This window comes from Mercenaria mercenaria, chromosome 14 (genome assembly GCF_021730395.1).
Source record: "Mercenaria mercenaria strain notata chromosome 14, MADL_Memer_1, whole genome shotgun sequence".
NCBI classification, from domain to species: Eukaryota; Metazoa; Mollusca; class Bivalvia; order Venerida; family Veneridae; genus Mercenaria; species Mercenaria mercenaria.
The window spans coordinates 61,522,376-61,546,697 of NC_069374.1; the positions used below are offsets into that span (position 1 = coordinate 61,522,376).

The following is a 24,322-nucleotide window of genomic DNA, read 5'->3' on the forward strand; positions in this document are numbered from 1 at the left end:
CGGGGCTTTAACAAAGAAAAATCTTTACGAGTCGAGGAACGAAGATTATAGCCAAAGTTGTTTATTTATTGTTCTCAATGGAGATACATTGGTTTACACAACATTTATATATCAAAATGTAAAATGTATATATCCAACAATGAGAAATAACAAAAAAAGTTAAATTGGTAACACAAAAATTCATTGTCTTCAAATATAATTACAATGTTTTAAGGTAGTGGTTGTAATTACTACATGTTAAGGTAGCTGACAGGTAATGACTCTGTGTAATGTATTTTAAGCAATTCTCAATTTAAACATTCTCTGGAGGGAACTAGCACGATCCTTTGCTTTCCTTGAAAAACGAATAAATGCTGAAAAAGCATATGGAGATTACTCTATTTGAGGATTTTCGTTACAGGTCAACTACCCTAAACAAACTAAAAGGTGTTTTATTTATTGTTGAAAACAAAGTAATCGGATAATTTCAGATATCAACATTAATTTAAAACTTATACTGTTTACACAACTTGAAAAAAAGGTTTTTGTTGGGGCCTCTCATTTACAAATATATCAACAATTATCACCTGAATTGAGTGCATTCATGAGTGGAAAATATTGATAGTAAAATGGTGTAGGGGTTTGTTTACAATATAAAATCTTTAATAACTTCTTTTAGGTACATTTTTGGTATGCTTTTGGTAAGCTTATAATAAAGAGCATGTCATTCTCTTTCACTCAGATTTTTTTCAAGCGTTTTAGACTCTTGGCTAGTCTTGGAATTTGACTTTATTAAAAGACAAAAGGAAGTTCAGTATAGGCTCTTTCAAAATGTTGAAAGCAGAGTAAACTTACATTATACGCTATCAAATTTATTTAGCTGTGGGAGCTTTTCATATAGACTATAATTGGGGAAGTCCTAAAATCTTTGAAAAAACGGTCAATACAAGAGTTGTCCATTTTGCTTCAGATATTTTGAGAAAGTCATTTTTTAGATATCAAATATTTCTATTTTTGACATGGAGAAGAGGAAAACCATAAATATATTTAGAAAATTGGTGCACTTAGCTATCATTTCACTCTGAAAAAAACCTATAAAGATGAATTTGAATTTTTTAGGTACCATCTCTACATTAATTACATGTTTGTATTATCGTATCTATCCGTATGTTATGTATTATCTTACTTCATTATACATACAGGAGAGCCGTATTAATTATAAATGTTCCATTACCGTATGTCTGTATCTTATGTACTTTCTTATTTCATAGTTCATACTAAGTCTTATATTTTATAGGCCACGATTGAAAGCGCCTCCCCGAGGTTTGGCCTGGATCAGGGACTTATAGCTCGATGCCTGAATGTAGTTGAATACTGTTATTCAACCGGATATAATATACTGTTATTCAACTATAACAGAACGCTTTCTGTAACTAATGCGTTGATAACAATATTACACATAGACATAAAATCATCATTTCCTATATTCGAAATAATTTCCTGCTTTTTGTCTTCTCTGAAAAATAAAGAAATCGATTGAAAATATATCAGTTGAATGACAGTGTAGTTCAACACTGCCATACAAATAGCCACCTGAGGGTTATTTCACTTTCTTCACGGGACAGTCGTACAAATAGCCACTTCCATACTTAAAACAGACATTGCAACCAAAATTTTACAAGATGACCATTATATATTTGTATAGATACTATCAGACTAAGTATTTTTGATGATTTTTATGTTTGTTTCGAGTTAGGAATTTTTATCTAGATTTGTCAGTCGCCTGAATAACATTTTGTAAAGCCTATAAGATAATAATCTAACATTTTTTTACACTAGATCATACCTATTGTTTCTAAATGTATCTGGTTTAGTTGACTAAAATCTCTTTAAGGACGTTTAATCAGGTATGTCTTTGTTATACGAAACCACGCGATACCCGGCAGTGAATATCCGAATATGATTGGTCTGTGCGCTCAGTTGTTTAGCGATGTAATAAATACAAAATGTATATAGAAACATGGATTATAATTATGCGATTTTAGGCTTACACTAAATGCTATATTATAGAACTTAAATAATAGACAAAGTGCCAAACTTTTAATCTGGATTTTGGTCTTATGTTTAAAGTTAAATTATTGGAGGAAGATCAACGGTAAAGACTTTCATGAGTGCTAGTGAATTACAGTGTATTTTAAAATAACCGTAAGTATTACGTTAAGAAAGAGTGACTTTCTAATTTTCTTATGCCGTTTAGTTTTGTTTTATTGGGTCTAATATCACATCGACTTGGTCTAACTCACACCGACATAATCATAAATCATATTGTGACTATTCATTGTTGATTGAGGAAGACCCAAGTTGTCCGTTTGTGCATTATTTCAGGCACGGGCGATTAGATGGATATCAACAGCCTTCCGTATGACATGTAGATGACTTCCTCGCATGGATGAATAACCTCTGAGTGAGGGTTTTTCAAATTCTCACAACGTGAGGAGCAAGTTACTAGTGCCCTACTGGTTGAAAACCAGTTTCGGGGAGGAATTATAAGAATGCGTTTTTCCGTCCCCCATTCCGTCTTTTCGTCCGTCTGTCCGTCAGCAATTTCGTGTCCAGTCCATACCTCTGTCAATTCTTATTGGATTTTTATATTATTATTCACAAATGTTCCCCATGATGAGACGACGTATCATGCGCAAACCCCGAACCGCTGGCTCAAAGGTCAAGGTCACAATTGGAGCTCAAATGTTTACAGGGCTTTTTCTCCTGTCCGGCCAATAACTCTGCCGTCTATGAAGGGACTGTAATATTACTTGGCATAAGTGTACCTCATAACAACAGAACATGTCATGCACAACTTTCAGACCTCTAGTGTTAAGGTCAAGGTCACACGTGGCAGTCAAATTTTAACATGGCATGAATAGGGTCTGTTTCGTGACTGATCTATAACGAACTATAATATCACTTGGCACAAATGTTAACAACTATGAGACTGGTGTCATGCCCAAGAACTAGGTCTAAAGTCAAGGTCACACTTAAATTCAAGATTGTCTTTGTCCGGAGCATTTATCTTTTCATGCATAGAGGGATTTTGATGTAACTTGGCACAAATGTTCACCACCTCAAGGCACTTTTGTTTTTAGAATTACTTTCCTGTGATGTTATTATAAATAGCTTATATTGCAATTATTTATTTCTGACCGTAGGGAAAAGTCGAGACCATTTTTTCTGTGGTACAACATGTATAATATATCCAATTTTAGGTGTGTTTGACCTATCTCTACGTGGTAGAGCGTTCTGTGTGGACTTATATTTTATAGATTTGTTCTTATATTTTCTATGATTGGCTAAAGAAATTTTCTATGACGTGCATATATATTATAACATTCTGGCACTCTTATTCATATTTATATATGTTTTGAAACAATCAACAACTGTAAGTTTTTGTTCGAAGTGTTTTGTTATAAAATATTGTATAACATAGTTGTATATATAGCGCAATATTGTTCATATATCATTGACGATATCAGTTCATTATGTTATACTGCAGTAGAGAGAAATAGGTGCCTTTCAGTAGAAGACTTTGTACTGCATGGCAATACTTCATTCACTTGTTCTAACTCAGTGCTAATAATTACCAGGCCACGTAGGTCTTGAATGACATTGTCATGTCTTTTTTATATACAATGAACAAATTGTTAAACACACTCCAGATCGGCAACAGACCAGTAAGAAATATTATATCTTACCCATTCCGTGTATTTTATGTTAACGCCAAAAACTTGTACAACCTTCTCTACTAAACTTCCGGTCAAGACTTTTGAAATTGCAGGCGAAAGGTTAACAACAACAACAATAACAAAACAGATTGTGCAGTATACACAGTTATACATGCAATTAGAAATGATGAAAGAAAGTCGTCTTAGAATAAATCTGACTATGAGATCATACAGTGGTACATCAACGTTTTCTTTATTCTTAAACTCAAATTGCGCATTCATGTTGGTTGCATATACACATTGTAGCATGACTACGCTTGAAATACATTTGCACATCTGCCAATCCGTCTGGACCGGAAAGCGGCAAGTTAATCGTGCTATATATTTCTATTAACGTTGCGAAAACATAAAAATCTGCGGAGTATATGTGATAACACATATTTTGCGGAACTGCATGTTTTAAGTGAGAAATATGCAACTAAATAGTGTACCTAGGAGTAGGGTATACATATAAAACGGTATTTTCTTCCAGGTCTGTTGCCAGTGGGCGGTACTAGGTAATATGTGGAATGGCTGGACAACGTGCAAATGTCGTAATTAACTACTTTTTTATTAAGGATGGAAGGGTGTTACTGATATGGCTCATTTGAGTAACAAATATGGTTTATTTTGTTTAACGATGTTTTGTTATCTATATCTATTACATATACTACCACTGTATATTGTCAAAGGATATACACTTGTCTGACAAGAAATGGTCTTTTGTCACATTGAATTTTCAAAGTGCAAATACCAGTACATTTTACTTATCCAGGCATCGACCTGCATTTGATAACAGGTCCGAAAATTCACATTCGCTGGACATACCATTGATTTTTTTGGCTGGAAACAGCGATAACTACGCAGCGCAGCGTAAACAAATAAAAATGAATAAAACAAAACAAAACGAACATGTAGGCCAAGGTAGCCGGCTCTTTAATTTACTGTAGTATAAATGATCATCATTTTAGTTAAATAAATTACAGTCATCTCTTGTGATTTATTTACTGTCTGTGTTTTAGTTACCTGTTTATTTCGCCGTATTCACGCACTCGTATCATATCGGTCGACCTTGCGTTATGTTATCAACAAATGATCAGATCACAATGTTATCGTCATCGATGTGTTTAAATGGCGTGTTTTTTATTGTTTATAAAGTCTTAAAGCAAATTTTTAATGATTTTTTATTGTTTGTTATATATTGAAATAAGAAAACAAAAATCATTTTTGATACATGATGTTAATTGTGAATTATCCTTTAGACGTAGTTCTTTTGGTATGTAATTACCTTTCTCACTTTCACATTTAGTATATGCTGGCTTAGAATAAAGAGCTCATACAAACAGTCAGAACCAATCAAGATTATTGACTAATAAAAAAAGAGGAGAAATTATGTAGGAATTAATTAAATAAATACGCACAAAGAGGTGCGAAAGTGATGATAACATAACAAAATGTCGGCCGATATGATATTGCGTAAATACGGCAAAATAAACAGGTAAATTACAAATAGTAAATAATAAATCGAAAGAAATGTAATTTCTTTAACTAATATACTGATCCTTTATAATAAAGTTTATTTTAGCCAGCTAGCTACATGTTCATATACGATATTATATATAGAGCCGGCTACCTAGACCTTTAGTGCCTTTATGAATTCCATCTTTTCATGAAGGAAGTAAAGTTGCATTATTCTATTTTCTGACGTAATAGATATTATCTTCGAATGTAGAAAATCCTCATCGAATGTATTTAACTTGGATAAATGTAAAAATCGAATGAGTATATGTAACTGTTTCTAAAATTAAATGTCATGTATCAGCAGTCAGTTGTTTAAAATATTACAAGTTTTAGAACAAATTCATACGATTGTTGGAAACTGCATATCACGGGAATACTTTATTATTGAGCGAAAACATTTTTAGTACACGTATTCCTCTTGATTCAAGAATGTAGAGCAAGACAAAAAATCTCTCAATGTAATGTTAAATGTAAACACGTAATCACAACTATTTACTTTGCTATACAGGAGTTTTAGAACATTAAGTTACATTGAATTTTTGAACAAAATAAATACAATCAAGTTATAAAGATTAAGAGCAAGTACTCAAATGTATTGCTGTGCTACTAGAATTAAAATTGTAAAATCAGCCTTCCGCTACTAGCAAAATGGCTTTATAGCATCACGAAAAAGATCCAATTAATGCATAATGGTCGTCGCTGCATTAACCATTAAATATAGTTTGTTTACTACAGACTCATCCATACATTATATATTTAAGATATCAGAGATTTCTGAGCGCTCTACTTACAATGCAATCGATACATGAAAAACTTGATCGTCTACCCAACTCTGACAGTATAACATTAATAACAAGATCTTTTTCAATAAGGCTATTTCTGAAAGACAATGAACCTTTCTTTCTTGTGTGCTTTTGTAATGTTTAATGTTTAAAATGTGGTCATATATCCTTCTCAAATTTCTATCATATTTGGGACTTGGGGAAGCTTTTTATATCTAAACACGTTGCAGTTTAAATGAAATCAGTTTTATTGTTTCAAAGACTGATATACTAAATGTTTGAAAAGTTTAAATCTAGACGATAAACTCCCTTTTTATCTTTTTATTCCTTCTAAACAAGTTTTACAAATTGCCGTTATCAAACGTAGAAAACCTAGATATTTACATTCTTCAAACCGATACTTTAATCATCGTCCATTTTGCATAGTATAAATACTGATAAATACTGTGTTATCGTAGGCTTCTGTAATGAAAAAATCATTGTTTCTCACAAATTTTGTTAATTGTAGAACATTCCATAAACTAGAAGGTTTAATGAAATATCTTAAATGATTTCGTTCAACACTTTGTCTAAAAATCAAGAAGAAACGTGAACCGATATTAAACCACAATTTAGTGATAACAACCTGAATTAGTTAGGTACTAGCATGTTGGAAAATTAAAAAGAAAGAAAAGCGGCTTCGTATTAAGATAATCCGATACCAGACCCCAGTTTCTCGAAAAAAACTTAAGTAATTACTTAGTTAAGTCTGTTATTTTAAAAGCATGCTATTGCTTAAGTTATTGTTATCTAATATTGATTTTTTTCAATGTCAGTGTATTTATAGCTAAATTAAACTATGGTAAGTAATATGTGTCCGTAGTACTTTTTTACCGCAATACATTAAAATGTCATGCACCATATAGTGCATATTCAAAATTGTGCGTCGTACATGTACAGTAGCATTTCAGCGTCGCGAGAGCAATAATACGAAACTCCATGTTTCTAGATACACTTTATACATTCTTTGATACCATATATTCAGTTAAGTAATAACTTGTAACATAATTATGTTGTTGTGATCCACTACGCATATGGATCGTCGGTCTAAAATAGGTGACCTCTCGTGGCGCAGTGGAAGAAATAGTGTCTATCTCCTCACCAGATTTCATGAATGATATGGTATGTTGATCTTTGAATCAAGAGCCGTTTTTTGACTGCTAGCGAATACTGGCTAGAACAGCACGAAATTGATAGAAAACATATAGATAAGTTGCAGCATTTCAAATAAAAAGGAAGTTTGCGATACAGATCCTCTTGCCATATTAATACGGTAGTCGAAAGATTTGAATAGATACATTAATCAAATGGCGGGTAGTTAACGTAACCAGTGTTCTTGAATTCAGTACCATCAGCAAGTAACTACCAACTTTCCCATATGAATCAGAGATGGAGGGCGGATGATTCCAGACACAATGTCTTTTATCAAATCGTCACGGAGAACATATGCCCCGCCCGAGGATCGAACCCACGACCCCGCGATCCGTAGACCGACGCTCTCCCTACTGAGCTAAGCGGGCGGGTCTACGTATGTGAAGCTTACATTAATCCGACATCGGACATTTTTTGTCAATGAGCGTAAAAGATGACAAATTACTGATGGTAAATTCGTGTTTTCATATTTAACACTTTGCCTTATACTTTGATAAAAAAAATGTTCAGATAATACCAAATCATAGAAAGAAATGATTGTTTCACAAAATTGGAATGCATATAAACTTTCTTCCTTACTAGGGATACAAAAATATTCTGAAAAGGTTTTAATAGATGAATGCCATTTGTAGAAAGTAGAATGATAAAAACTACGTTCCACCTAGTTATATGAAATTTCAGCAATGGAACATCATTGCAAATGCATCAGAGCGAAGACATGTAATAATCAATGGTGAGTTATTAAAGGTGCTGAACTGTCCGAAAGTTTGGCCCTTTTATGAATTTTTTTCCCGAAATGCAATGTATATATCTATATACTGATAATTGTTTTGTAAAGTATTATAAATGTTTTATATGCATTCCAATTTTCATGTGAAACAATCATTTCTTTCTACGATGGTGCCTTATGAAATTTCAATGAACCTGTCTAAAAGTCTATCATACCGTTTTTCGCATATTAATAATTTGAAGTCCTCTTTTCGCCAGTACATTATTAGTCAAATTTTCCGTTTTGTTTATTACTGGAAGCGGAAGCTCGAGCGATTTAAGACATTTTGACCACAATGGTATGTCATAGATCACTGCATTTGAGTTGAACATGCGTCCACGTGTACCATAATTGTCAAGAAGTCCGAAAACGTGTGTTTAAGGTTTAGGAGTATACCTCCAAACACAGAAATATTTGATAAACAAACAACATCTTTACCAGCAATCTACTTGTCATGTTCTATATGGTTCTAAAGTGTATTAAGTCTAAACATTTGAATTTAATGACTCTTGATATTAAGTGTATATTGAATTGACTACACGGAATGCCTATTTTGCCTGTTTATATGCATATTAAAATCATGATGATTTATATGTTTAAAGCTAAATATCTGTAAAATATGTGTTGATACCAGTTAATTGATAGTTTTAAAATCAACGTACCATATGAAATTTTCGAAAAACTTAATTGATTAATAATTTGTACGTGTAATCGTATAGGGGAGATAACAACGTCAATGGAAATCCGATTGACAGAGCCTTTCTTTTTTCCTTTAAATTTCATTAACTGGTAAACCTCATTTATCAAGCTAATTACATTTCTATTGGATAATCATACATGTATATATATATATTATATTCCGTAATGTATATTTATGTGATGTATGTGATTGTTGTTTATGTTTCCGTATATATGTACAATAACATATAATATTTAGTAAAAGATGTGCGAATTAAATATATTCACAACTACATTGTATTGAGGCAGGTTCATTTTAAATAAACAGTAAAATTTATATTTTCTTTGACATCACCTAATAAATTTAAATTCATAAGGCCTATTATTCTCTATGTAGTCAGTCGGGGTATAATTTGAATAGACTGAATAGACACATTGGTTTTGGTATCGATTTTTTCATGCTATAAATAAGTACTGTGAATAAGAAATTTGACAGCTACATAAATTGCCCTTGCTCAAGGACAATTTATTACGTCGTTAACAGTTTACAGTTCTCCATTTTGAACAAATTTATCTGTGTAAAAAAAAAAATGAGCGTGAGACATTATAACTGGATGATAAGACTTCTTTGCAGTAACTAATATACTATCTGGAAACTTGTAAGTAATTTATGCAGTACAGAAAGACAAATATGTCGGACAAATTCTTTGTCATTCGAATAAACCAAAGCTGCATTCAGATTGAAAATCATCAAGAGCAGTTTCGATGGTATGGATTGCTTCTATAACAGAGAAAGGTAAAATGACATGAAACAATAGTAGTAGCTACGTATTGAAATCGTAAGATTGATTGAAATCGTAAGAAAGATAAAAAAAAATGTTTTAATAAAGCTCATTCGTAGGTCACGTCTGTCAGCTATATCAGTTTTCCTGGGCGTTTGTTTTGTTTTCTTTTTCCTTTTGGTTGTAGTTTGCATTATTCTTTTCTTTTTTTTCGATTTTATGTATAGATGTGCAGATTACTAACATCATTGCATTGTAACTGACGAGGCACTATGGAACACGGCAGCGGTCTTATGTCCGCACATTCTATGTTATCATGCCAGAATGTGGTCCTAACTTGTCAAAACGTGTATTATTACTAGTATGTTAAAACACTATGCTAAATTATGATAAAGTATGGTGTTAACTTGTCGAAACAGTGTCTTATTATGATAACTAGTCATGTTATCTTCTCAGAATGTAGGGTTAACCAGTCAAAACAGTGTCTTAATATATCAAAATACTATGATTTTATGTCATAGTGAGATGTTAACTTGTCAAAATAGTGTCTTATTATGTTAAAAAGCTATGTTCATGTTACGACTGTTTTCTGTTTTTCAGATGTATTACATCTTTTTTAGGGTGTATTTAAAAAAAGTTGCAAAATACCTTCTAATCGGCAGTCGTCTGTTGCGTCCACAGGAAGAAAATGGAACAAAAAATTTGAGGCAAAGGTTCTCAACATTGATAGCCACTTTATATTGTAGTGTATGCGGATTTCGAACCCGTTGAAATGCTAGCCATGTGCGGATCTTATGAATACATGTATTGGGAGTTGAAACATTCTTTATTGAGGATGTGGATGCACCGTATTGTGTAGGTAACCGGCATGGCTGGCTTAGGAGAAGGCGCAGCATTCTCAGGGTTATGTGCATGCACTGCACTCCGTTGCGGATTAATGTTCGTAATGGTTAATATTTCAAATCACAGTGTAATCTTGCCTAGAGAGCATGACATTTTTTGCTCGGTAGACAGGTTCACGCGGTATTTTGACATGATAACATGCTCTGTACTCAGGATCACATGGTACCTTGACGTAACAACATAGCATGTAACGTAATAAGACACTGTTTTGATCAGCTAACTAAACATACAGATCAGATAGTAAATATGACATTTACAATGTAAATAATAATGAAACCATGTTAACCAAAAGCAAACTACGAGAGGCGTTGATCAAAGTGTAATCACAACAAGTCACCTTGGTCATTTTATATACAGGCGAGCTAAAAACAAAACCATTGTTGCAAAACTTCTAATATTGAGTAGTTTTATAAAGAGTCATGGCGGTAGCGGTCGGTCAAACGCTTTTCACTCCTATTTTCTCAGACAGACAGAGACAAATTTATATTTCCCACCGCAAAATCGGGGCATGATAAGCCAGACCCAGACCTTACCTTCGTTACAGGCGTGCTTTCCTCAAATTGGAATAATTGAAATATATTGTGATGTGCTTACTTCTCACTCCAACCCCCTCTTACCCAACACCTCTTGAAAAAAGTCAATGTATATCAATTATCTTAGCCTTTTCGTACGGGTTCACATAGGTTCGTTCGAATCTTGTAGAGTTTCAAATTTTTTTCAATGTCTTTTAAAACTGATTGATATGCGAATCATTTAGGCAAATTGCATGAGGAAAATTAGTGTATTTGCTTTTATAAAACAAATGTCTCACCTGTTCTATTAAGAGCGTTCAATTTATTTCGTCAGCCAGTTTAAGACATAGTGACCCAGGGATAGAACCCATTTTGTCATTAAAAATATCAAGGCATAAGCATATCACATGGTTATACATCCCTTATTTTGACAAACACGGAATGACTAAAGAATATTTTTTCAGTCACAATCTATATACTTAATACAGTAAAATACCTGTTGTTTGTTAAATTAATTGAAAGTCAAGGACATTGTTACATTAAACGTCAGTAACTTGAGATGTACATACTGTTTGTTAAGACATTTCGTGTTAGGTTGGTAAGCATCGTTTGCGTCATTCAATAAACTGGTTGAGTACACTTAGTCAACACAATTTTAAGCCTATGTGTTAAATGTGAAGGACATGCTAATTTTCAAGAAAAATCAGTCATACTTTTAACCGGATAATGAAACGGCCCATGGTATTTAAATTTTGTTGAATTATCATTAATGTTTTCCGAATTAGGAAATTTAATTGAAATTGCTTTCTAACGAGATATTAAATATCACATACCATGCACGCGATAATATCTATCTTGTCATTGTAAAAACGATTGTCATGACAGCGATTTGCAAAGAATACTTAACAGAAGTTACCCTTTAAAATACTTGATTATTCACTGAATAATCAAACCAAACTAAGGCGTTTGAATGATGAAATATGGAAAAATAAGTCAGGTAACTACTCAAGCAACTAGCTTGTAAATATAATCTTGCAGTAAAGCATAATCTGTTCCACGGTTTATATCATTAAAAGAGAACGCAAGCATTGTATTGGAACAGTTCTATCCTAATCGTTATGAAACTTGGTCAAAATGTTAGACTTGATGATCTCTAGGCCAGGTTTGAAACTGGGTAATGTGGAGTCAAAAACTAGGTCAGTAGGTCAGATCTAAGGAAAAGCTTGTGAACATTCTAGAGACCACATTTTTGAACCAGTCTTTATGAAACTTGTTCAAAATGTTTGTCTTAATAACCTCTAGGTCAAGTTTGAAACTGGCTCATGTGGGGGCAAAAGCTAGATCAGTTGGTCAGATCAATGGAAAAGCATGTGAACACGCTAGAGACCACATTTTTGACCAAATCTTTATCAAACATGATCAGATCGTTACTATTGATGATTTAAAGGTAAAGTTTGAAACTGGGTCATGTGGGGCATAAACTAGGTCAGTAGGTCAGATCGAAGGAAAAGCTTGTGAATACTCTAGAGACCACATTTGTGATCTAATCTTTATGAAACTTGGTCAGAATTTTAGACTTGATGATTTCTAGGTCAGCTTCTGAACTGGGTCATGTGGGGTCAAAAACAAGGTCAGTAGGTCGGATCAATGAAAAAGCTTTTGAACACTCAAGAAAAACATTTTTTGACCCAATATTTATGAAACATGGTCAAAACATTAGCCTTGATGATTTCTAGGTCAAGTTTGAAACTGAATTATGTGGGGTTAAAAACTAGGTCAGTAGATTAGATCAAAGGAAAAGCTTGTGAACACTCTAAAGACCACATTTATAAACTAAACGTTGTGAAACTTGGTCAAAATTTCAGTCTTGATGATCTCTAGGTCAACGTTAAAACTGGGTAATGTGGGGTCAAAAACGAGGTCAGTAGGTCAGATCAAAGGAAAAGCTTGTGGACACTCTAGATACCACACTTTTGAACCGATCTTTTTAAAACTTGGTCAGAATGTTTGTCTTGATAATCTCTAGGTCAAGTTTGAAACTGGATTATATGGGTTCTAAAACTAGGTCAGCAGATCAGATCAATGGAAACGCTTGTGAACACGGTAAAGACCAAATTTTTGACCTAATCTTTATAAAACATGGTCAAAACGTTAGCCTTGATGATCTCTAGGTCAAGTTTGAAACTGGGTCAGGTGGGATCAAAAACTAGGTCAGTAGGTCAGATCAAAGGAAAAGCTTTTGAACACTCTAGGGACCACATTTATGACCTAATCTTTATGAAACTTTGTCAGAACGTTTTCCTTGATAATTTCTAGGTCAAGTTTGAAACTGGGTTATGTAGGGTCAAAAACTAGGTCAGTACATCAGATCAAAGAAATAGCTTGTGAACACTCTAGTGACCACATTTGTGACCCAATCTTTATGAAACTTGATTAATATGTTAGCATTGATGATCTCTAATAAAATCTGAAAAACAATCCCTTGGAAGCAAAAAATACAACCATGAAGAATAATAGCAGACTTGGTTTGATTGAGTCTGTTCATGAGAGGTAATGAAATGCGCAACACCTCTCACGCCCCTAGCACCGGCTTAAGCGGAACTCTATTACACAAATGTTGAATGGACTCCATGATCCCAAAATATAACAACTCTGAATCCAAGTACGGGGAGACTTTTTACAGCCACACGGCACTTAAAGATTGCTGTTGTGATAATTAATAAAATCTGTAAAAAGATCCCTTGGAAGCAAAAAATACAACCAGGAGGAATATTAGCAGACTCGGTCAGACTAAGTCAAGTTTAAATATGGGTCATGTTGGGTCTAAAACTAGGTCAGATCAAAGGCTTGTTAACACTCTAGAGGCCACAGTTGTGCCAATAATATGAAACTTAAGCCCTCTACAGACGGTAGGTTTTTGTTGTACAACACCAATTAAATTCAAGATGTACAGCCAAACATTATCGTGTGTATGATGCTATTCATTGATTTCGTAAATCTTAAGTCTTGACTTACAGATTAGGACATGTTCTATTTCGTAAGTTTTGCCTTACGTACCACCCACGTTGACAAGCAACAAATTGGTAAATAATTAGTTGATAAGAGGCAAGTGAATGAAATTCCAGAAACAATTGCCCAAATAATAAACACAAATCTGAATACAAAATGGCTTCCAATGCATAATGGAAAAAGGATGACACTGAAAAGTTTAATGATTTGAACCGCGCCATGAGAAAACCAACATAATGCGTTTTCGACCAGCATCCGCGCAGTCTGGTCGTCGCTGTTCGCTAACGGTTTCTCTAATTGCAATAGACTTTGAAAGCAAACATCATTGATCCTGACCAGACTGCGCAGATGCACAGGCTGGTCTGCATCCATGTTGGTCGCAAAGCCACTATGTTGGTTTTCTCATTGCGTGGCCCATTGTAGAGGGCTTTAGTCAGAAAGTTTGACTTGATGATTTTTAGGACAAGTTTCAATCTGGGTTATGTGGGGTCAAAAACTAGGTCACCCGGTCAAATCAAAGGAAAAGTTTGTGAACACTTTAGAGGCCACATTTGTGACTCAATTTTTATGAAACTGGGTCAGAATGTTTGTCTTAATAATTTCTAGCTCAAGCATGTATCTGGGTCATGTGGGTCCAAAACTAAGTCACTAGGCCAGATCAAAGGAAATTCTTTTCTACACTCTAAAGACTACAATTTAAGTTTGAAATTCATGGGAATTAGTCAGAATGTTTGTTCTGATAACCTGTAGGTCAAGTTCGAATCTGGGTCATGCGGGGTCAAAAACTAGGTCACCAGTCAAATAGAAGGAAAAGCTTTTGAACACTCTAGAGGCCACAGTTGCATTCACATCTTTATGAAATTTAGTCAGAATGTTTGTCTTCATAATCTTTAGGTCAAGTTCAACTCTTGGTCATGTGGTGTCAAAAACTAGGTCAGTAGGACAGATCAACTCTGGTGAGCTATGTATAGGGCCATCATGGCCCTCTTGTTTAGCCGTTTTGGGCGCCCTGTCTCTATTCCAAGTAGTTTGATTGTATAACAAGCTTCTTACTAGGGGGCGTGGACAGTGTTGCTTTTTCCATTACTGCCCATGAACAGACTCAATCAAACCGAGTCTGCAATTTTCACTATTTGCATTGTTCTCGGTGCTTCCGAGGGATCTACTTTCCTGATTTTATTTACTTCACAACAGCGGGTGTTAAGTGCTGTGTGGCGGCCGTAAAAAGTCCCCCGACTTCATCTCAGTGTTGTTTTTTTTCTGGTTCTTCGGGATCATTGATTTCAACTCATTTAGTTTTGAGGATTGAATACTGCTTAAGCCGGTGCTAGGGAGCGTGGACAGTGTTGCTTTTTCCATTACTGCCCATGAACAGACTCAATCAAACCGAGTCTGCAATTTTCACTATTTGCATTGTTCTCGGTGCTTCCGAGGGTTATACTTTCCAGATTGTATTTACTACACAACAGCGGGTGTTAAGTGCTGTGTGGCGGCCTTAAAAAGTCGCCCCGACTTCATCTCAGTGTTGTTTTATTTTCTGGTCCTTCGGGATCATTGATTTCAACTCATTCAGTTTTGAAGATTGAATACTGCTTAAGCCGGTGCTAGGGAGCGTGGACAGTGTTGCTTTTTCCATTACTGCCCATGAACAGACTCAATCAAACCGAGTCTGCAATTTTCACTATTTGCATTGTTCTCGGTGCTTCCGAGTGATCTACTTTCCAGATTTTATTCAGGATAATCTTAGTTCAGATCAACAAAAATGTATTTATGTGGGAAAGTTTTTTTCAAATTCAAAACATCCATCTATATCTAAATATGTCTTTATCGTACATTCTAGCAGCTGTTCACGATCACCACTTGAAGACTTTTATCTGGAAAAAGTTAATTAACAATGGTTAGGTGCAAACTGTAGTTAGTGAGTTATTGAACCATATATCAGCTGATTCAGCTTATTATTGTAAGTTTAGCCAAACACAGCCATACTTTATGCTGTTTATCCGACAATAATTTACAGACATAAGATGAATTACCAAAGAAGTTTTAAATGTGTATCTTGTAAGCCTACAATGTATTCGCCATGTTATTAAATTGTATCGTCATCAGTGCTACTTATACAAAGCAGAAATCATCAGATGGTCAGTGCTTTAATCAACACGATTGATTGCGGAATTAGCACTAACTAATGTAACGCCGATTTGCTGTCATTTCCCAGCAGGTGAATAGTCTTTTTAATATCTGAACACCGCGGTCTATGTGCATCTGTATATTTACATATGGTTACTGAACAGTATAAGTCAATCTTGTGCCCTGTTGGGAACTTGACTGGCAAAGAGACGGATTTAGTTTTAGCGTTTTCCTGTTTTATTGATCATGTCCGGAGTCGCTGATGGGGATATTTTGCTTACTTTCGTTTTCACATACAGAAACAAAGTTTATACATAAAGTATTTAGCACGTTTGAAAACCTTTTTTCTAACATTAAAGCGGCTGCACCGGGAACTGAAATTGGACCCAAACCACGTCATCGTCAAAGTATTACTATTGACTAGGGACCTGTTTATCCCTTTTTCAATGACATACCTAAGGAGAGAAAATCGACATGCTTTTCTAAATTTTGGAGGGTTCTTTCTATTAGACTAAGTACACTGGATGATTGTTTTTTTTTTTTTTTTTTCTTGTTTGTTTTTTCTTTTTTTTTTCGTCGATTTTGGAACTTTGATTGAGATATGTCACTCGCAGTAATAACATTTTGTAAAGCCTGCAAGATAATATCTAACATTATTGACAGTAGACATTAACTATTGTCCCTAAAAGTCTAGTGTAGTTGACTAAAAATCTTTACAGAAGAGTCATCAGGTATGTCTTTATTGATCATGTTTTGTTGCACGAAACCACGTGATACACAGGGTGAATACCCGTATACGACTGGGCTGTGCGCTCAGATGCGCAAATATTATGTTTGGTGCTGTAATAGATATACAAAAAAAATGGATAACAAATATGCGACTTTTGGCTTACAGAAATGTTTTATAGAACTAACGTGATAAACAAAGCGCCAAACTTGTAATCTGGATTTGGTGTTTTAAAGTTAAACGCAACATGAACCTGATTTAACAAACAATACAGTGCTCACATACAATTTGAATGATCAACGTTAATAAAGTCTTTCATGATTGCTAGTGAATTTCAGTATATTGATAACCGTAAGTATAACGTTAAGAAAGAATGACTTTGTAAGTTCTTTATGCGCCTTACTTCTGTTTTAATGGTTCTAAAGTTACACAGACACAATAATAAATCATATGGTGACTATTTAATTTTGGCTTCGGAAAAACCAGTTTAAGGTTCCCCTTCGTGCAATATTTCAGGCACGAGCATTCTGTGGGTGCCGCTGCTCTTGTTGCGTGACATTAACTATTAAATATAGTTCGTTGTCTACAGAGTCTTGTCCATACATAATATATGTAAGACGTCAGAGATGTTTTGCGCGCTCGATTTACAATGAATCGATACATGAAATACTTGATCGTCTACTCAACTATAAGAGTATAACAATAATTATTCAGATCTATTTCAGTAAAGCTATTTCTTAAGAAATCTTCGTGTGCGCTGTTGCAATGTTTAGTATATGTATATAACGGAACTCTTGTTGCTCTGGCTGGCTAGCAGAGTAGCCAAAGTTTCTAGGATGATTTTAACGCGTTCTGGCTACTCTGGTCAGCTAGAGTAAGCAGGATTTTATTTCTCCTGGTTACTCTGGCTTGCCAGCTGAGTAGGCAGATTTTCAAGGATTTTTACATGTTCTGGCTACTCTTGTCAGCCAGAGCCGCCAGAGTAATCAGGATTTCATTTACTCTGGCTACTTTGGCTAGCAAGAACAGCTAGAATTGGTTTTAGCTACTCTGGCTAAGCAGAATAGCCCGAGCAAATGCAGTAAAACCTGTTATCAAATGAATGTTTTGTACTCTCAGGGGTGACATTTTTGTGTTTAATGTATCAAGTGATTCATGAAACGCACTTCGAAGAATTGTCTTATTTTTCCGACAGCAGCCAGAGTAGACAGAGTTTCTAGGTTTTAACATGTTCTGGCTACTCTCGTCAGCCAGAGTTACCAAAGTAATCAGGATTTCATTTACTCTTGCTATTCTGGCTAGCTAGAACAGCCAGAATTTCTGAGTTACCCATTGGTTCTAGCTGCCCTGGCTAGCCAGAATAGCCAGAGAAAATATACAGTAAAACCTGTTGCGAAATGACATTTTTGGAACTCTCAGGGTAGATATTTTTGTGTGTGTTTTATGTATCTAGTGATTCATCAAACGCACTTCAAAGAATCGTCTTTGTTTTTCAGGCAGCAGCCAGAATGGCCACAGTTTCAAGGATTTTTACATGTTCTGGCTACTCCAGTCAGCCGGAGTAGCCAGAGAAACCAGGATTTCATTTTCTTCAGGAGTTTCTGGCTAGCCAGAACAGCCAGAATCTCCGAGATGCCCATTGGTTCTAGCTACCCTGGCTAGACAGAATAGCCAGAGAAAATACAGACAAACCTGTTGCCAGAGTAGCCAGAGTAGTCAGAACTCTAATTACTCTGACTGACCATAACAGCTAGTTCCATAATGTTCATATAGCCTGGCTACTCCGGCTGGCCAGAGTAACCAAAAATAGCTGAAATGCACACGGGTTCTTGTTACTTTGGCTTGCCAGAACAGCCAGAGAAATTACAGTAAAACATGTAAACTAGAGCCTTTTTAAAAATATATAACCCTTTTTCATAATAATCATGTTATAATAATTAGGTTGCACTAACTGTTGTATCAATTTATTATGTAAATAAAAAGTTAGACCTGCTGTGTGTCGTGTGTGTGGTATATGACGGTTAACATATATTAAAGAGGACAGGTCTATATCTTTCTGGTAGATGGATATTCTTTACAACAAGCAAAGAAAAAAGATAAACATTTTGGACAAATTTAAGAGTAACAGGTATCGGAAAATGGCTTTTTTTAAAACAAGAGCTGTCGGAGGACAGCAACGCTCGACTATTTAACAGCCTTGTCGCTTGAATGAATAAGAAAGTCGAAAAAGGGGCATAATTTAGTAAAAAAGTAAAATAGGGTTATGGAACCTGCATAGTGCTTATCAGCTCATGACAGTGGACAAGTGTATGAAGTTTCAATCCATTCCCATTAGTGGGTACTGAGATACCAGCTTACATATAAGAATTCAACCCAAAAACTCCTAAGTTGAAAAAGGGGCATAATTTTGTAAAATGCAAAGTTGAGTTATTGACCCTTTGCACTGCATGTCATATCATGACAGTGAACTAGTGTGTGAAGTTTCAATCCTTTCCCATTAGTGGATACTGAGATACCAGCTTACATACAAAAACTTAACCAAAATTTCTATGTTGAAAAAGGGCATAATTTTGTAAAAAAAGCAAAATAAAGTTATGGACCTGCTTTGTGCATGTCAGATCATGACAGTGAACAAGTGTGTGAAGTTTCAATCCATTCCCATTAGTGAGGTACTGAGATACCAGCTTACATACAAAACCTTAACCAAAAAATTCTAAGTCGAAAAAAGGGGCATAATTTTGTAAAAAAGCAAAATAGAGTTATGGAACCTGTGCAATGTAAGTCAGTTTATCACAGTAAATAAGTGTGTGAAGTTTCAATCCATTCCCACAAGTGGTTACTGAGATACCAGCTTACATACAAAACCTTAACCAAAAATTTCTAAGTCAAAAAAGGGGCATAATTTTGTAAAAAAGCAAAACAGAGTTATGGAACCTGTGCAATGTAAGTCAGTTTATCACAGTGAATTAGTGTGTGAAGTTTCAATCCATTCCCACAAGTGGTTGCTGAGATACCAGCTTACATACAAAAACTTAACCAAATCGGGACGCGGACGCGGACGCAGACGCCGACGCAGACGCGGACGCCGACGCATGGGCGAGTCCAATAGCTCTACTATTCTATGAATAGTCGAGCTAAAAAGTAACAGGGTATGTGGAGTTTGACGAAATGTTGACATGTGAACACATACGCTTAAAGCGGCATAATAAAGGTTTTTGAACTAAAGCCTTGGAAAAAGGTATGTACCTGTGACATGCCAATCCAAACGCAAACTTGCGTAATTGTATTAAACAATATTAACTTTGTTTGGACTCAACAATTTTAGGACTAATTCTAGAAATTCTAGAAACTCTGGCTACTCTGGCTGAAGTCCGTTATATGAATCACTTGATACACACCTCTTCTCACACAGGTCGATCATCAACTCCTTCTGTATAAACGCATGAACCTTTGTGTCAACAAAACATCTCTATCTTGGATTCAATCGTCCCTTAGTAATCTGTAGTAGCTGAAGGCTAACACTCTTTATCAGTTCCATCAGGTGGGGGGGGGGTTCAGTGTTGCGTCCTTGTCTCTTCCTTTGTTTTATCAATGACCTTCTCGACACTGTTAAAAGTTGAATACGCTTTTTTGTTCTTGACACCATCATATCCTCACCATTGACTCGTTTGTAGACTCTTACAAACTTCAAGACGATTTGACAAAATTAGAAAAATGAAAACGTAATTGGTCTATGGAATCCAATCCTGATAAATGCAAAGTCATAAAAACCTCCAAAAATAAATTACATAATTAAGAACTAAAAACTACAGCAAATGCTTAATATCTTGGGATTACTATCAGTGATGACTTTAGCTGAAACAAATCATATTGGAATTACATCTTCAAAAGCTAGTAACACTTTCAGATTTATATAAAAAGGTACAATGTAATAACCGTAATATCAAAGAAACTGCCTACAAAACATACGTTCGCCCACAACACCATATGACATCCAGTGCAGACAAACTTTACAAATGAGATAGAAAAGGTACAACAAGCTGCATACAGATGTGTAATGAATTACTACTCATACCAAAGCAGCGTAACATCAATGCATGAAACTCTTAAATGGCAGACACTAGAACAGAGAAGGACACATGCATCCCTAATAATGTTGTACAAAATATCACATAACCTCGTCTCTGTAGATCATAACCACCTGACAGTCTCTCGAAATTTAAATTTTATCATTCCATTTTCAAGAACACAATATCACATGAACTCCTTTTTCCCCGCACGATCACATACTGGAACGCCTTACCTAATAACACCAAAGTCAGAGTGAACCTTCAGTGCTTCACATCAGGCCTAGACTCGTGTATGTACTAATGTCAACATCCTGTCTTTTTTATTTTTAACATAGCTGTATGTATTACTGCTCTTACTTTCTTAACACATGAATAACATGCATAATGTGACATAGCAACATGGTTTAAACAACTGCTCCAACCTCCCAGTTATAACCAGTAATTGACTGTTGGGAGTACTTATGTAGATGTAGATTTCGAAACTGGTTTTACTGTATTTTCTCTGGCTATTCTGGCTAGCCAGGGTAGCTAGTACCAATGGACATCTCGGGAATTCTGCCTATACTGGCTAGCCAAAGTATCCAGAACAAATGAAACTCTGGTTACTCTGGCTACTCTGGCTGCTGTCTGAAAAATAAGACAATTCTTTGAAGTCCGTTTTATGAGTCGCTTGATACATAAAACACAAAAAATCAACCATGAGAGTACCAAAAGGGATATTTCGCAACTGGTTTTACTGTATTTTCTCTGGCTATTCTGGCTAGCCAGGGCAGCTAGAACCAATGGGTTTATAGGAAATTCTGGCTGTTCTGGCTAGCCAAAGTTGCCAGAGCAAATTAAATCAAGGTTACTCTGGCTACTCTGGTCAGCAAGAGTAACCAGAGCAAATAAAATTCTGGCCTCGTGTTCACAAAACATTTTTCAATCTCAGCTGAGCTTGAGTTTGAAATTTGAATATCAATTTTCAAGGTTAATTTGCAACTGAAACTGACCATAAATACTGACTAGCCACTTGAAAATAGTTATTAACTTGAAATTCAGTTTTAGACATGCTTTTTCAATAGAAATGACATATAAAGATTCATTAACAAACTCAGCTAAGTCTGAAACTGTTACCCTTGGCTACTCTGGCTGAACTTTGGCTGATCTGGCAAACCAGAGTAACCAGAGAACTAGCTACTCTGGCTACTCTGGATAAACTCTGGCTGAACTCTTTCTATTACTTGTGAATGTATGCAGACGGAGATAAAAATATGTCAATTATAAGCGAGCGTTGCACTCTTTCTTAACTAGTTCATATTGCACATATTGTAGTTTAAAAAAGATCCAAGATCAGTATTTAATTTTCTTATTGAAAAGGAAAACATTATATTTGAGTCGCATTCCATATATTTAAATCTTCACTTTACATTTATATTTCACAACTATACAAGTATTACACTAGCAGTAACTATAGTTATTCTGATTATGTTTTGTTTTTCAGGAGTTCGACTTTGTGGGTTGATCGATTCACGATGTGTCGTCTAGTTCCATTTGACATGTAATCTTCTGATACTTTCTAAATTCTATGTTAAGAAACGCCTGATGTGCTATTTTACAAAAAATGGCATCAGTGACTTATTCTCATAAACTGAATGAATCTAAATACAATAACTGGGTTAAAGCTGGTTTAGCAGTGTTATTTACCAAAGAGGGAATTCAACCGTTCGTTAATGATGAAATAGAACAGTTTCAGCAGAAGTGTTTGACTGACATTTGTAAAAACAACGGACTTCCAGTTGGAACCACGTGTTCTAGTTGCTGCACAGAAAATGTTGTTGTTTGTCCTACAAACCGAATTTGTAACGTTGGACGCGGAAACTGTAGTTTCCATAGAAACTCTTCCACACTGTATCATCCATCTGGTTGCACTAATAAGATTTGTCATAACTTTAAAACAGAAATTCAGAACGCCCACCGTTACTACGGCCCGTCTTATCGTAATACAGACGCTACCCAATGGTGCAGCAATTCCTGGGAAGTGGCCAAATGTTTCATGCCACCGGATGGGTACAAGGACGTGGCAAGTGCAACAGAAACAGACTTCAATGGAATCATCAGTGTTATCATGAACTACAAAGGTTTTAAATCAAAAGTACACGATATCAATTTATTTGACAAGGTAAATGCTGAATAACTTTTGGATTAAAAAATGATTTTATAAATTTACTAGTCGTAGAGCACAGGTTGAATTTTCCACACAGGTTGAATTTTCCAATTCATATTGAGTTACCGTTGAGGTCATAAATCCTCATGGAAAAACAAATATTTCCGATAATTTTCTCTATACATGTCAATATTATGTTTAGCTGTGAATTAGTTAAATAAATGATGTACTCGCGGTTGCTTCTTTGCAGGGTAGAGATATCGGTAAAGCTGTTCGACATTCCCCGACTTTTGAAGTTAAAGATACAGACTTACAACTGTACTTAACTGACTTGCAGAATCTACTCTCGGATCCTGGATACTTGGCTACGAATGCAGATGCACAGAACGCTAAACAGAAATTATCACAGGTTTGTTTTTATTCCTTTTTGTTTAGAGTGATGTGAATCATTACAGATAAACAAAAATACTGAAACAAACTGTTCAAGCGCAATTTTTGATGTTGATCATTTTTATTCCTTTAAAGGTTTGAAAAGTAAAAGCTTCCGGAGTACCCTAACTGGTCAGCATGTATTGATTTTAACCCTTATTATGCTAGGCATAGTTGACGTGTAAATCTTCAACAGACACCACAATACTTTTAAGCAACTATTACAATGGATAAAATACATTGCAACCGGACGTGCAACCGATCTTCCCTGGAGTCCCAGGGGCAAAGTAACGACACCTCGCCAAGATAATTATATTAGTCAATCGCCTACGAGATCGTACTAAAACACATTGCAAGCCGGACGTTAGGAACACACAGCCGTCCCATTTCTTCAAAAACTGTCCTGAATCTTATAAGAAATGGCGGCTTACGCATCCGATGATCGTGTCGGTACTGAGATCTTGCCTTGGCACCGCAGTCAACGTATACGTCTGGCAATACATCATTAAGGTGGATTATGGCAGATTAGGTCATTGACGAGTCATGCTTTGAACTACGTTGGGTCGGCTTTTCTGGCGCCGCGACGAATTATACCATGATTGCTGTTTCATATAATTGCAAAAGTATGGATCTGTCATAATTTAGGGTGGAATCTCCCTACACACGAAGACTCATGCTGTCAGAATCGCTGAAAATCTCAACATAGCAAGATTCCAAAATGTAGTCCTTCGATTGTTGGCTTTTACGCACATTCAAACAAAACAAGTATGAACCTCATGCACGATAATGCACGCCCTCATATTGCGAGAGCTACAGTTCAGCTTCGTGTGAATGACAATGTCAAACTTCTTGATTGGCCGCCATGTAAACTTGTTCCTAATCCAATAGAACACGTTTGCGACGAGATCGACAGGCACGTGCGTCGACGCAGACGGCAAC

General features: G+C 35.4%; 1 protein-coding gene across 1 annotated transcript in view; it reads left to right on the forward strand.

The window, feature by feature from the left end:
* Positions 1–1,998: 1,998 nt before the first annotated feature.
* Positions 1,999–24,322, forward strand: part of LOC128548214 (uncharacterized) — a 70,350-nt gene continuing 48,026 nt past the window's right edge. Inside the window, exons 1-3 of the mRNA XM_053522666.1 lie at positions 1,999–2,184; positions 22,292–22,969; positions 23,205–23,363. Of these exons, the coding sequence (XP_053378641.1) occupies positions 22,412–22,969; positions 23,205–23,363 (717 nt within the window). The 5' untranslated portion in view covers positions 1,999–2,184; positions 22,292–22,411. The remainder of the gene's footprint in view (positions 2,185–22,291; positions 22,970–23,204; positions 23,364–24,322) is intronic.